At 33.4% G+C, this 15,229-nt stretch overlaps 1 protein-coding gene across 3 annotated transcripts; it reads right to left on the reverse strand.

Moving 5' to 3' along the window:
* Positions 1-7,525: 7,525 nt before the first annotated feature.
* Positions 7,526-13,329, reverse strand: LOC124827124 (pentatricopeptide repeat-containing protein At2g34370, mitochondrial-like). 3 transcript variants are annotated; one of them, XM_047300121.2, is made up of 4 exons: positions 13,127-13,326; positions 12,689-12,793; positions 9,364-11,441; positions 7,526-8,302 (listed from the first exon to the last, which is right to left on the reverse strand). In XM_047300121.2, the coding sequence occupies exon 3, from the start codon at positions 11,419-11,421 to the stop codon at positions 9,376-9,378; it is 2,046 nt and encodes a 681-aa protein (XP_047156077.2). In that variant the 5' UTR covers positions 11,422-11,441; positions 12,689-12,793; positions 13,127-13,326; the 3' UTR covers positions 7,526-8,302; positions 9,364-9,375. The 3 variants fall into 3 exon arrangements, with proteins under 3 accessions (XP_047156077.2, XP_087955100.1, XP_087955101.1); XM_088098974.1 differs by lacking the exon at positions 12,689-12,793 and having other exon boundaries at positions 13,127-13,327; XM_088098975.1 differs by lacking the exons at positions 7,526-8,302; positions 12,689-12,793 and adding an exon at positions 8,455-8,824 and having other exon boundaries at positions 13,127-13,329.
* Between the last annotated feature and the right edge of the window lie 1,900 nt (positions 13,330-15,229).

Here is a 15,229-nt window from a genome sequence, read left to right on the forward strand (position 1 = left end):
TTCTATCTTTTGCCCGATTAAAATCGCTGTTCATTCCATTCCATCGATTCAATCGTTGAATCCTTTCTCTCCACCGATCAAAACATCCCAAATCCCTAACCCTAGAATGTACACCGATCAAACCATTCAATCTAGGGTTTGCCTCCGTTTTCCGTCATCCGCTGTTCTTCTTCTTCGATTAGCTCGATCTATGCCAGTTTCCATGGTTCCTCGTCGATCCGCCTCGATCTGTAAGCATTACTTCTCTCTAATTGAAGTTCACAAGATTTGATATTTGATCCCATTATGGTGGCTTTTAGAAGTTACTTAACTGCTAACTACCTGTGCATTCCTTTTGTTAATTTGTTTATATGTTTTGATTTCCACTGCAGAGATGGATTCTTTTTTACTGTAAAACAATTTTCACTGCTTGATCAGGGGAATCAGGGAAGGCAAAGTGTATATCAACTGGAACACGTGAGATGAGATTTCTCTCTTCTCTCTATTGCTTTGGTTTGTGAAAAATGTTTCTTATTTTTCTTACCTGTGCATTGTTGCTGTAAACCGCATTAATATTAGTGATATATTTCAAATTCAGAAAAGCTCTCAAGTTGTCTCGTAGTGATTGCGCTTGAAAATGGTTTTCATTTGTTTTTGCACTGGTCAGCAGTTTCCCTTCTCTGGAATAACTTGTTTGGTGTTGATGGGTTTTCTCCTGGATCATGAAAGCACCTCTGTTAATTTTAGATGACTCAAAACCAATAGAGATTTTCTAAGGCTTTAACATTGTTATCAAATTGCAGTTATTTGGTGTATATAGTTAGAAAGAAATTTTGGACATTTTTACACGTTTTTGTTATATTCTCTTGAGTTCCTTTGTGACTAACTAGTTCACTTGGCTTCTTTGTGGTGTTTTTCTAATGGTCTTCTTAGGGAGTGTCTTTATTAGATGTACAGATAGATTGATATGCATTACATGTTTTATGTTCAAAGTTGGTTTGTTTCCTTTCATGTTATTCTGATTTTACATTTTTTTCTTCTATTTATTAAAACAAAAGAACACAGATGCTAGTAGAGGTGGTTGGTGAAGTATATTGGATGATATGGTATGCTGGCGTGTAAGTGTAAGTAATAAGTTCTATATGAAATAGAGACGAATTGGGGTGTGTTTGTTTTGTCTGGTTTAGTAATGTTCATTGGAGCATGTATACTTTTTTGTTGTCACTCAAAGCTCTGTTTTTAATTGAATAAAATCTAGAGAAACCAGAATTCTGTCCTTGGTTCTCATTAGACAATTTCAGTTAGCTAAAAGCTCTTTTGAATATTTAGTGCATTTAACTGCTTGTATTTTAATTTGCACTTTTACTTTGTAATACTTATTGTAAATTACTTTTTTTTTCGTTTGGTTTGATTCGATATAATCTAAAATCAAGCTTGGCTAATATACTTCAATGCTTGGTCTCTAGTGCTCTTTGGAATTCATCAAACTCTTTTTCTTAAAGTTCAATCCTTCTCTCAATCAAGATAGACCTATTCTGAATATCATTGAAGCTTTCTTGCTTTACCTTAGTCTGGAACCTGATTCATACCATAATAAGCATTTTCCATTGTCTTTTGTTCAAAAGAATTAGAGAGAATAATGGATTATTTTTTATATGAGGTCTCTTTCATCAATTTCTATAATCTAAATTGGACTGTATTTAGAACGATTATTTCCATATGCACTACAAGAAATGTCTTATTTACACATTCTTGAGTCAATTAAATTGTTGTCCAGTAGCATTGCAAATATTGATTCCAGTAGCAAAATCTGCATAAAACATCATTTCTGGATTAATTTGATATCATGTGGTTTTCATCCAGATTTGATGGTTTTCAAGCTTTGTCCAAGTTTGCCTAGTGATTTCAACTGTGTCTAAAGTAATTCCAACTCATATTCATCACAGAATAGTAGAATTAGTGGTTGAGTTCATCACAATCTGGTTTCAAACTCTGCATTCAAATATAATTCTCGGTTCATATTGTGCAAATTGTTTCTGACCAGATTTTGTGTCTCTAAATCTTGGTGCAAGTTTGTTTGAAGTTTCTAAACATGTTTCAAGTTGTACAAACTCTGATTAACCACTGATTTGTCAAAAGCATAATTGAGTTGATTCAAAATTCTGTAAACCAGTGCTGTCACAACTTATCTAGTATCTTTTTGCACCGTGCTTATAGTCTTTGTTTGGTATTAGGTGCTTCAATTCTGCTAGCTGTTTATCTGTAGTTAGATGTAGTGTTTTTAGGCATTCTTTGAGTCTTTAGTTGAGCTATCCAGCTTTGAATGCACTACTTTCTCAATTCTCCAACAGTTTTAGTTCATTTTTCTGCACTTTTAGCAACTGCAACCTTGTTTTGGTGACTCTGCCTATTTCAGAGCATTTTAAACATTTGTGCAAGTGTATTTCACCATTTGAAACTTGTTTCAACTGTTGCCTTGGTCCATTTTCATTAAATCTGCAAAATCATAGTTTGACTTCCCATTTTTGTTTGAAATTTGGAACTCAACAAGTGATAGTGTGATTCAATAGATTTTGGCACAATTTGGTTGTTTTTATACATATATTTGGTGCATCAAAGTTCATCTTTACTGTTCCTTTGGTTACTTTTGCACCATTTCACCAAATTACATCTTCCTACCGTAGCATTGTTTCAATATAGGAAGTGGACATTGGCTACATCTTACTTTGGAGTGATTGTTGCATTTTATTTGTTTCTACCTCTGGCATTAGAGGTTGCTTTCACTCTCTCTTGCATGCTTCTCTATACACTTTTGCCTTAAATTTTTTGTTTGTTATATTCTTCAAACACTACACATGTTACTTCTTGTCCAAACCAAGCCTAGAGGTCTGTGACATCTGTGTATGGAGAAGCATTTATTTTCTCATTGCGTTTTGTACTTGGGTGATAGAAGCATAGAATATGCTCATAAGTTAGCTATATTTAGGAGATGGTTGTAATGAGAAGTGAGGAAGAAGTGATATAGAGAGTCTCACGCCCAGGCGCGACAAAGGGGGTGCCGGGCGCGACTTTACATAGAGTCTCACGCCCAGGCGCGACAAAGAGGGCGCCGGGCGCGACTTTACAGAAAGTCTCACGCCCAGGCGCGACAAAGGGGGCACCGGGCGCGACTTTACAGAGAGTCTCACATTCTGCGGTAGCCTAGCGCCCTTTTTTTTTTTGCCCTTCGGAAATTACCGAAGGCTTTAGGCCCTCGGTAATTACCGAAGGGCGAAAGCCCTCGGTAAATGTTAGCGACAAGAGATTTACCGAGGGCTCTTTGGCCGTCGATAAGCCTTCGGTAATTACCTTTTACAGACGGTTTTGGACTGTTTCCGAGGGCTTCTGGCCTTCGGTAATGCCCTTCTTTTTTGTAGTGAATTTAATAGTCATGTGAGCATACATTTCAAACAAGTAGATCAGATAATCATACATATGTATAAAGCATATGAACACATATTGATCGATCACTTTAACTTGACCGCCCAGACTAGTATGAATATGTAGCTATGGTCGTTCATGCACTCGTGGGTGTAGTAACTGGAAACCCATGAGTTGCCACACGAGGTTAGCCCGTTATCACTCACCGTAGGTCCCCCCTAGGCTAGGGCCTCCTGCTATTCTCACGACATGACTTACCCATCTCTACTTGAGAATTGGTAATCATTAGAATTTTAGGATGAACGCCGTGGATTTCGCTGTCCACATTCATACTTTACCACCACTTTGATAACCAATCACTGAGACATTCCTTCTTGGAATTCTCTTTCATACCAGTTGAAACATAATCCTTTATAAAAACATCCACTTCATTATTCATACATAGCATGTTCATATAACTGAATTTAAACAAGTTATCAAACAACAATGGAAACCGCATGCAAGATCGAACACATTGCGTACGTTGGAGACCGAACGGTTTCTCACTACCCCAAAGAACAGGACCGAACGGTCTATAATAGGTAAGGCTGAAGAAGTGGTTGAACACTATTAAGGATCTAAATCTAACGTAAGGTCGAATACAGTTAAACACTAATGTAAGACCGAATACTACTATGAGACCGAACACTATAATAACCAAATCACTAGGGCTAAACCGAACGCCTATAACTTAGACCGAACACTTTAGAGCTTAGACCGAACACTAAAACATGACCGAAAGATCATTAACAGATAAGGTCCATAAGAGGCCGAATCTGGTTAAGACCGAACACCAATACAAACAGAGTATTAGTGGGGGACCAAGAACTTAGACTATACCAGATACTTTATCTAGGTCGAACACTAGGTCAAGACCGAAAACTATAACTAGACCGAATGTTATATTCAATCGAATGATAATACAAGACCGAGTGCTAGTACAAAACCGAGCACTACTAAGACGAATGTTAGTACAAAACCGAGCACTACTAAGATCGAATGCTAGTACAAAATCGAGCACTACTAAGACCGAACGGTCATGAACTGGGAAGACTCTAAAGAAACTACATCCAGTTAATGACCGAACATTTGAATATAACCAAGCGGTCAACAGCGCGTGCTCAACTTTCTGCATAATTCTGCATAACTTCTGCAGAATAATGAGCACGCTAGACTTTATCCAAACTAACATTTTTTCCAACTTCTAATCCTCCAAACCTGAATCATATACCCATTTACACTTATCCAATCGTACCTAAATCTTTCTAACATCATTTCAAAGAATCCCAAACCAGAATTCACTCCAAATTCTACATAATCTACAACTCAATGACCACAGCATTTAACATCCCACACAAACAATGTCGAACACACAAACATTCAATTTCACACACATGCAAAACCATCAAACAACATTTTCATACATCATCAACCAATCAATTAAATTAACTAGTTTCCCTTACCTCTTAACCGAACCGAAGGGCTTCTACCCATCCAGAAATTTGCTCACACCTCCAGAAAATTCTAAGAACACCTATAGTTTACTGATTTGTGAGAAGAGACCAACCAAATTACCAAAAATGAAGTTAGAAAGGGGAAGAGAAGGTTGATGAACACATGCAAACAGCAAAACTTACTTGCATGTGCCAGAAATTCCAGAAATTCACAAGAATTAAAGGAACGAAACTTACCAACTCTAAACATTAAAACGATCGGTGGAATGGAAAGCTCTCGACACCAGGATTGCTTAGGTTTAGTCTGATTGTTGAACAAATGAAGTGAGATTGAAGGAATCTAGAGAGAAGGAGGAGAAAAGAAGATAGTAGAAGAATTTGGAGAGATATAGCTGTATTTAGATAATGAGACGAGACTTTTGAAACTTTCATTTATATTTACTCTTATTTTAATCTAAACCGTTCGGTCCTATCCTTTGTTTATACATGTTTGCTCCAAATTTCTTTAAACCTCTTTGCTCTTACATATTGTAACGAGGAAAACATGATCATTGTAAAAAAATTATTATCATTTATCAATTTATAAAGATCAATCACATCCATGACTTTTTCACTCATTCTTTTTTACCTTATCTTACAATTGTTTACTTAATAAAAAAAATTAATTATTTTTTTTTTCTTGTCCATTTATTCACTTTCTATCATCACATTCAAACATTATTAGTGTTGTTTTTTTTTATATTTAAAAAAATTGCGTAAAATTCTTCCATTTACTAATAAGTGAAAAAGAATTTCAGTAGCAGTTCCAAAAAAAGTATTGGAAATTTAATCCTATATGCATTTTAAGAAAAAAAAACTATTGCGTATAATTAAAAAAAAAAACCTATGCTGATTTAATTTAATCAAATTATATAAAATAAATTTTGTTGGTTAGTTTTCAACATTAAAGAAAAATACATTATGCATGATGAAACCTTTACAAGTAACTATATACTTTTTATCTATCACTATTTTGAATTAGTTATCAGTTCTTGCCATTAAAAAAACATTAATTATAGATAAATAAAATTGATTGACAATAGATAAAAATTTATTGATTAAATTTACAGTAGATTATAATAATAAAAAATTATTGAAAAAATATTTATAAAAAAATTTAATCAATGAATTGATAACTACAAGCTTTTAGATAAATATTTATCTATTGGTACAAAATGTTTGTTAGTTAAATTTTATTGATAATATTCATCAGTGATTATCGATAAATTTTGAGCGTTGGTCAAATATACTGTTATCATTATTAAATCTATCTTCCTATTCCGTCTCCTTATGTTTTTTTTTTGTTTTTTTTCTTCCTTCACTTCTCATCCTCCACGTAGTTGCCGTTGTATAGAGTTTCTACTCTCACCACCTCTATTAGTATTGACGTGACATTTGTCGTTATTTCTCATGTACACCATTCCCCACCCCTTTACCCTTGTCTTCTACCACTAGTAGAACCTTTAAATTCTCCTCCTCCCTTCTTCTTCTTCTATTATTTCTTTCATTCATCTCCACTTAATTTATAAAATTTGTCATATTTGACGAAAAAATTGGTTCTTATTTTATCGATAGATTTACTAATGAAAAAGATATATGTCAATAATAAAAATTCTAGATTTTTAAAAAATTCAACGGATGGGTATCAACAAATTTTGAAAAAAAAAATTACCAATGCATTTTAAAGAGATTTAATCAATCAGATCTAATATTATCGTCGAATTTATTTTTGTCGGTAAAATTTTATTGATAATTATAAAATTTCTTATAATGTAATAACAATGTTAATTGCATTTAATAGTGGTGTAGCATGAATTAAGGTTTTCAAAGCCAAACTTTTAATAATTATATTTCATTTATTAATATGGAATTAAAGTAGAAGGAGATAAAAATTAGGCATGACAGCTCAAGAGACTCAATCAATTTTATTTTGAATTATAATGAGTTGAATAAAAGATATATTAACTGATATGGATCTATTCAAAATTTCAATAAAAAAGATGGATCCGATTTAATCTATTCAATAAAATCCAATTCGTCTATTAACAAATTTTATTGTAGAAGTTCATCCATTTTTCTTTTCAAAAATATATTTTTTTTTAAATTCCAAAAAAGTTGAGACAATCTTAAGAAAGTTTTCAAAAGGATAAATTTTTAGTCAGATTTAATCAAGAAAAATTTAGTTGGAACTATGTTAATCCATTAAGTCTTGAAAAATCATTTATTGAATTCTTAGAAACAATTGATAAATTATTAACTCTAAAATTAAATAGATAAATTCAAATATGTATACTTTTATATTGAATGCGGATGAATTAGATAGATTTACTTTTGAATGAGCACATGAGTGATGAAAAAAAGCCAATTTTATTGGTAAAGTTCAATCAGATATCTTCAAATACATAAAGATATTTAGAAAAGTTAACAAAATTCCAACAAATCAAATAATCAGCTTCTGAGTTATGAAATTTTTATTTAAAAAAGTTACAATAAATTATAGATTAGATGAGCGCCACTTTGGAGAACCAATTCTTGCCCAAAAGCTCAAAAAAGTTGCTTACTTGTGAAAAACAAGTGACGAAGGAGAGAAGAAAAACACATGAAAGTATAGTATATTACTAGAGAAAAAGAAAATATATCAAAGGTTCTTGATGAACCCACATTACCAAAAAGGAGTTCTGCCACATCACTTGCTATGTTCTGCACTATTTTTCCATCTTATTCCTTCTTCCCTCTCCCTTGAAAGCCTTCCATTGGACCTAAAATAATTTCCCTGGACCAGCTTCCATGCCTAAAGCGAGTTTGTATGTTGCTGGAACAACAATCTCACGTGGTTGTGTCAATGTACCTACTAAAGTACATCTTATCCACTACCTATTCAACTAACATTAACTTGTCACCAGAGAGACCTCATTATTCTCTCCATGATTGGCTACTTTGCAAAAGAATCCTAAACGCTCCAACAAGGCCTTCTGTAGCAGGAAATGTCAATTTATACATACCACCGATAACTTTCACACAGAAGAGGCTAAACAAGTTTAGAATAATGACTCCGATGATTTGAATTTTGAGATATTGACAGTCAATAAAGTTGTCTGAAAGTATACTGTTGAACATCAATGTTTCCTATCAAATACATAAACTTTTCCTTGCCTCAAGAGCAATAATAATTTATATAGCATAAGACTACCCAGAAAGAATAATGCCTCCGCAACCTGAATACATGTCCCACTGCTTGATTTATTAGTATGGAAGAGCCTGGTTAAACAAAATTCCAATCTCTTCGTGGATTTGAACAATATCTTTATGACCGGTCAAGAGGGGTTTAGCAACGCCCATGCTATTGAATCCATTTGGTAGCCAAGATACACCTGCATAAAATATTCTTGTGAGGCTTTCCCAAATTTTGCTTCATAACACGGTTGACGAAAATATCATCCGTCAAATATGATGTACGGTTAAGAAAACATCATTGTAATCCACATAATCATCATACTGATATTCTAAAATGACAAACAAATGCTCAAAGCCACAAATCTTGCAAACAGCTATCAATGCCCTGGAACAAGTCCTTATATTACATAAAAAATAGACAGACAAGTTTGATCCACTACAGGTTAACGAAAAACAACACGTAGTCAAGCATTTTCCCGGGATTCAAATGATGTTCGAGACAAGGCTGAATGATTATTCCATGTCCAATGGCAAAATGAACAATCCCTTTGACAAGTGTTTTGCGCATGGGATTCATGGATTTAATTTCTTTCATTCTCTGTAAGACGCAGTTACATCAAAGACAGAAATTCCAGGGTGAACGAACGCAACATCACCCATGCAACAGTCCACCAGTTTTATATAGAAACTATTAGTATACTTCTCTCTCATAATGTTGCCTGTACTTAAGAAAAAAGGGAAGGATCAACAATTAAGAGTCAATACTTTTACATTTAAGTTACTTAACATGGCCCACAGCTCCATTTTTCATTTCATTGTAAACCCAAATATAAATTGCAATTGCAACTCCTGGAAGTGAAAATTAAAATCTAATTTTGATCTACTTTCGAAAGCAACATTAGAATAAGGATATATTCACAATATCAATTGGAGATGTACCTCTCATAACTCCCTGGTTTTACCATAGCATAGAGTTTTATAATCGTTAGTCGGCTTAGAAAAGGTATAGCAGCATTAAACTACCTCTAGGCTGGAGTTTTACGGGCAAATTTCAGACCGTGGTTGGATATAATACATACTTTAGAAACCAAGCACACAATACATTGAATAACCATGGGGGTATGTGCCACGGATAGATTTTATGTAAGTTGAGGTTAAGTATACTTATACAAATATGCTTACCCAAAATGCAGTCATTTCAGTTTATTATCAACCAGTAAATAACAAAGGAAAACCATTAATAAGAGGCAAGCAGTACCTAAGTTCATGTTCACCAATAATCACGGCAGGAGCATAGCCCGTCTTTAAAATGGTGGAACCTTTTTGCATCTCGAATAATGAGTTCTCTACCTACAAGCTTAGAGATAATCTTTAGTGCTGTGTGGCAATCACCACAAACACGGAGGTTCTTAATAACTCTGATGGGAGAGCGAGCGGAGCTGCTAAGGAGACCATAAGCAACAGCAAGTCTCTCACTGTGGGCAAGAAGAGCTTCTTCTTTGCCTTCCTGGTCTATGTCATGCAACACAAATTTTGTTTCCGCAATATAGCCAGCTTCTTTCATTTGTGACCTTAGACCTCTCAACAAAGCATATATCTTATCATTTTCAGGATGAGATGTATCTCCTGCTCGATATTCATGAACACGACTCCTTACTTCAAGAAGATTTTTGCTTGCTAACTTTTTTTCTTTCTCTTTTGACAAGTCTGAGGCTTTAACAGGTACAAGGCCAGCCTTTGATTGTTCACTTAATCGAGATGAATCTAGCTGCTCAAGTAGCTCAGCACAGCGATCCCCCAGCCCAGAGTTCCCATGAACTCTACACAGATTCATCAAAGTCTCCCATATATCAGCACTTGGCTCCATTGTCATTTTCTCAATGAATTCAAAGGCTTCATCAAGATGCCCAATGCTGCCAATCATGTCTACTACACTGACAAAATGAGCCATTGATGGTATAATGCCATAATCTCTGATCATGGATTCAAAGTGCAGCATTCCCTCATCAATATCTCCCAGCACACTACATGCAGATAGAACTGCAATGAACATCTGCCCATCAGGTTTAAGTCCCAGGTTTTTAAATTGAGTAAACAGATCAATTGAATCTTCTGCAAACCCATTCTTTGCAAGCTGTGTTATCATAGTATCCCAGGTAGTCAAATTGCGCTCAGGCATAGTGTTGAAAATGTTGAGAGCATCATCTACAGAACCACATTCAAAATACATCTCTAATATTCTATTATAAGTGCTGACTTGCAGAGGTGACAGATGTTGTAAAGCATGTCTGTGTACAATTTTCGCCTCTTCAAGAGATTTAGTCTCCCCACATTGGCGCATTAATTCCAAACAGCGAGGCAAATCCACAGGAATAAGTAGTTTTTCCAGTAATTCCAAAACTTCAACAGCTTCCTTCACTTTACCCTCATTGCAGAAACTGTCTAGTTCCTCAAGTGTACCTCTATATGGACTATCATTAGATGCCTCATTTGATTCACCACCAGGATTTGCATTGTTCGATAGATGAGAACCAACAACCATTGATCTCTGTGAAATATTAAAGTTTGGAGAATATTGACCATCTTTAAGACTCTGCTGAAACTGTCCAGAACCTGAGTACTGTTGAGGCGTCTCATTACCCTCTTTGTATTGAACAGTTGATGGCTGCTGAAAACAATCACTGTTTTGGTTCAAGCCCCCTCTAGGATTTCCCTGTGATTCTAAAAGCCTAGGTGAAGTATATGGATTGAGAGACTGCATCCTTTGTCCAGGATCTTGTGTCCAACCATGATTATCAGCGAATGCATTTGGATGCATCCCAGATGCCCGTGCATTATCAACTCCTACCCCAACTTTTTGTTGCATTTTCATTTTGTCTTGACCAAAGTATCCGTTGGCATTTCCATTATGTCCCACCAAATTATTCTTAATGTTTATGGGCACATTTATATGGCCTCCATCTGCAATCTGACGAGCTGCATAAGAATTTTGCTCCAAATTTGCATGATTATTCCAATAAGAGTGACTTGAATTTGCTTGGGCAACATAATCAGGTCTTTGCTTATTCAAAAACTCATTAGTATCAGCCTTCTTCCGGCTTTCCTGATAAAACCCAACATGACTTTGCTGGTAACCTAAAGAATCATCATTTTGATGACCACCACAAAACTGAAAATCAGTCCTTTCAACAGCAGTGCTCATAACCCTCAATGTATTCAGGCCTTTGATACAGTCTGCAATGTGTTGTAAAGAACATTGTTTGCACAACTTCAAAAGAGAACTAACAGTAACTGATGAGGCTCTCTTGGTTGACATTAGTTGGGAGTTAATATAATCTGAGGAAAGACATTGAAAATAAAATCAAGTCAGAAAAACGGAACTGACTTAGTGCTGAATATGTACCTAACATTTTCTACTTCTTACGAACTAAGGTTCAAAGCATTGTTCTTAACTTGCAGACTTAATATTAATAGGACATATTCATTCAATAGCACTTATTCATCTGCCTAAGGTATGAAACCAGTCAGCCTACTATATGTACAAGTCATATGAAATCACAAAAATTCTTATAATCACAAATACACAAGGATATGGAAAGATATGTTAACTCAATTTCAAATAATCCTAAGCCAATGCTAACATTATCAACTCCTACAAAGCAGAAACAATGTTAATAGCGACAGACCACAATAAAATGATGTGCTCAGAATAAATTCAAAACCTAAAATCAGTTGAGGAAATACTACAGTCTGACGGAATTTTCAGAGTAAAGGAACATTCCAAACACCATTATGATTCCATGGAAAGACAGATTTCACGAAAACTACAAAAATAATTCACTATTACCTACAGCACAAATCTGTAAAAACTTAGTTAGCTAAAGATTGTCTAAGGTAAAAAAATCCGATAACAAAATTATAGCAACATAGGATGACCTATAGAGATCACATTGCCAACCTTTCCCTAAACTTGACTGGTTTAACTATTCTCTCCTTCCCTCCCCTGTTTTAATATAGTTTCAACTTCATTTTATCCCTTACGTTATCTGAATAATCTGATAATTTGCTTTTTAAACACAAGAATGTCAATTCTCGTGTTATCCAAGAGATTGTGGTTTATGAGAAGTATTTTAAACATATAAATCAAACTTTATTGCAATTATAAACGAATTGCAATTATCAAAAAATCAAATTGCAACCTTCCAACCACAATCTGTGAATAGATATTATTCAATCTCTGAAATGCTCAATTTAGAAATAAAATCAGAATCATACACAAAAAATATGCAAGCAAATTAAAACACCACTGAAAAATTAATGTTACATATGACCCCAACAAGCACAGAACAAAATATAATCCTTAATTTCCAATAGTAGTCGCTTTTTTTTTAATTTTAAAAAAGAGACCGAATTCCAAACCCTAAATACTGATATACACAAATTCCTCACCCAAATTGGATTGTATCAAAATACAGCGTGTACACAGTTAAAACGCGGACAGAAAATTGCAAAGGGTAAAGGAATTAAGATGAAGAGGGGGAAGAGAATTGAGAGGGATAAAGGGAAAGGAGGAAAATGACAACCTGGGAGAGTCAGATTAAAATCTTAGCTATCACCAAGGTTCAAAGGATAAGAACCTTTAACCAATTCAAGAATATTGTGCCACTTCCAAGCTACCCCTGAGTCCCCTGAATCCAAACAAAATAAAAAATGTTTAAGACAAAAAAAAAGTACTGTCATCAAGGTCACAGCTTTCTAATTGGGGTTCAGTGACGAGTGTCATAAGGGTTTTTATCTTGCGAAGGTTACAAAGGCTTCAACTTTGTTCAATAACCCTTTGTTTTCAATCGCTCTTCAACCTTACATTCAAACACCAAAGCGTTAAGGTATGCATGAATATTACAGTAGCAACAAGATTAGAGGAGAGGTTAAAAACCGGTTAAATTTTCCCTACAACAAGCCACGGTTCAAATTAACTGAACTTGAATACTGAACAATGGTATAGAAACTCGAACACTTACAAATCATAATCAGCAAAACAAACTGAACACCAACGTTGCAACAGAGATGAAGAGGTATAGAAGGAGAGTCTGAGAGTGACGAGAAGAAGGGTTCTTCGACAGAGTGGAAGCAGTGTTCCTTACTTCGTAAGGACGAGGGAGAAGCCCATTAGGGTAATGACAAACCGGATCAACCCAGTTTCCTCGACCCGACCGGGAAATCTCTGACCAAAATATTGACAGAGAGATAGGTATTGATGAATAAAACCAACAAATAGATATTAACAATTAAATATGATTTTAATCTTTTTAATTTTGATGCGAGATTGTAATTTTTTTATTTTTTAAATTTTAATATAATTTAGTTTTAAAAGTCTAGAAATAAAAAATATAATTTAAAATGTAGATCAATACGTAAAAGAAAATTAATATGATTAGATTAAAAAAATTATTTATTTATTTATAAAATTTAAAATCAAAAAGTCAAATTTTAAAAGGATAAATTTTAATTTTACTTCAAATTTAAAATTATAAACACATTTAATCCAAATATTAAAGTACATAGTTGATTATTTTTAATTATAGATGCTAATTTAAATTTAAAATAAATAACTTCTTAAATAATTATTTATTTAAAAAGAAAATATTAATCATTAAAATGAGAAAATATATATTCAAATTATAAGAAGTTAAAAATATTAAAATAATATAAACATTTATTGCGGTTAAAATAATCTAACAGAAAATTATATTTTCTTTAAAAAAATAGAAAATAAAAACACTAATACAAATTATTTGCTTTGACGTAAAAACCAAGTTCATGCATGATTTACATACACCCTTAAATGAAAGTAATGGCACCCTGAAATATCTACACATCTTTAAAACAACTTATCACCTAGGTCTTCATAATCAACGCATATAAATTAAGATAATGATGGTATTTTGACTAAATAAAGAAAAACTCATGAATTGCAAGTACTTGTTATATCCAATCAACCATTTTTACATGAATAAACCTTAATTATACTATTGAAATATAATTAAAACGGTCAATTTCTTTATATACATGTAACACTAATTAAAATATTTTTGAATAAAATAATAATATTGAGGAGGTTTGGAGTATGTATTTTTGTTCTTATTTAAAAGCTGGCCGTGTAATTTCATTATCATATTCTATATATGTAGATAATATATTTGTTTAATATAGAGGATATATTAGAATTTTAAAACATTTAACATTTTTTTTAGTATGGTACTTTCTTTGATTAACCAGGGAGCTTATATTCTCGTAAACTTTTTTTTTAATCAAATATCTCTTCATTTTACTTACTTAGGTATGTCAATTTTTACAAAACTCCTAAGATACGATTTTTTTTAACCTTTGGTGATAAGATTCCTAATATATTTGTTTCTTAAAATATTGTATGTAATATCTCTGTAAATATGGTGTGTAAAGGTTTTTTGAATGCTTAGAACTAGTTTCTATAAGGTGAATAAATGAAAAACATTTTGAATAAAAGGATAGTAAATCACAATTTTTATGGTTTACTCAATCTGAGTTACATTTGATTTTCCTTGGGGTTCTACTAATCTTTTTCAAGATTACACAAGTTTTTCTCTTTAGGATCTCATAGAATATTCTCACTACTCCTGGTTACAATGAGTATTAGTATAATTCCTGATCCATTAGTTAACACGACTAGAATGAGTTTAGCCTCTCTAGGATCTAGCTCTAGACAATTGTATAGACGTTCAACTCAACCTTAGCTAAACAACCAATTATTTGAGTTCTTTTCATGATGTACAACAAATCACAAATAGATTTTCCAGAAGGTGCAGACGAATAACTCTCAACGAGAGGATATATCTTCAAATACATTACAATTTATAACATTTGAAAGTATTTCTCACTTTATAAATATTTTACTGTCAAAAGATATTGAGCGTTAGATTATATAAAAACACTTTAAGCTTTTTCTCTCTTTTTATGTTGTATTTTTCTTGCACTTTTTCATCAACAACGTATTCTCTTCAAGCTTTCTTCTATATATAGTTTCTCTTGAAAGATGACCATTAAATCAAGAAGTAAACTTCTGAAGAGTTGGTAGTTTTTCTATG

This window comes from Vigna umbellata, chromosome 9 (assembly GCF_029865625.1).
Source record: "Vigna umbellata cultivar VRB3 chromosome 9, Vumbellata_1.0, whole genome shotgun sequence".
NCBI lineage: Eukaryota > Viridiplantae > Streptophyta > Magnoliopsida > Fabales > Fabaceae > Vigna > Vigna umbellata.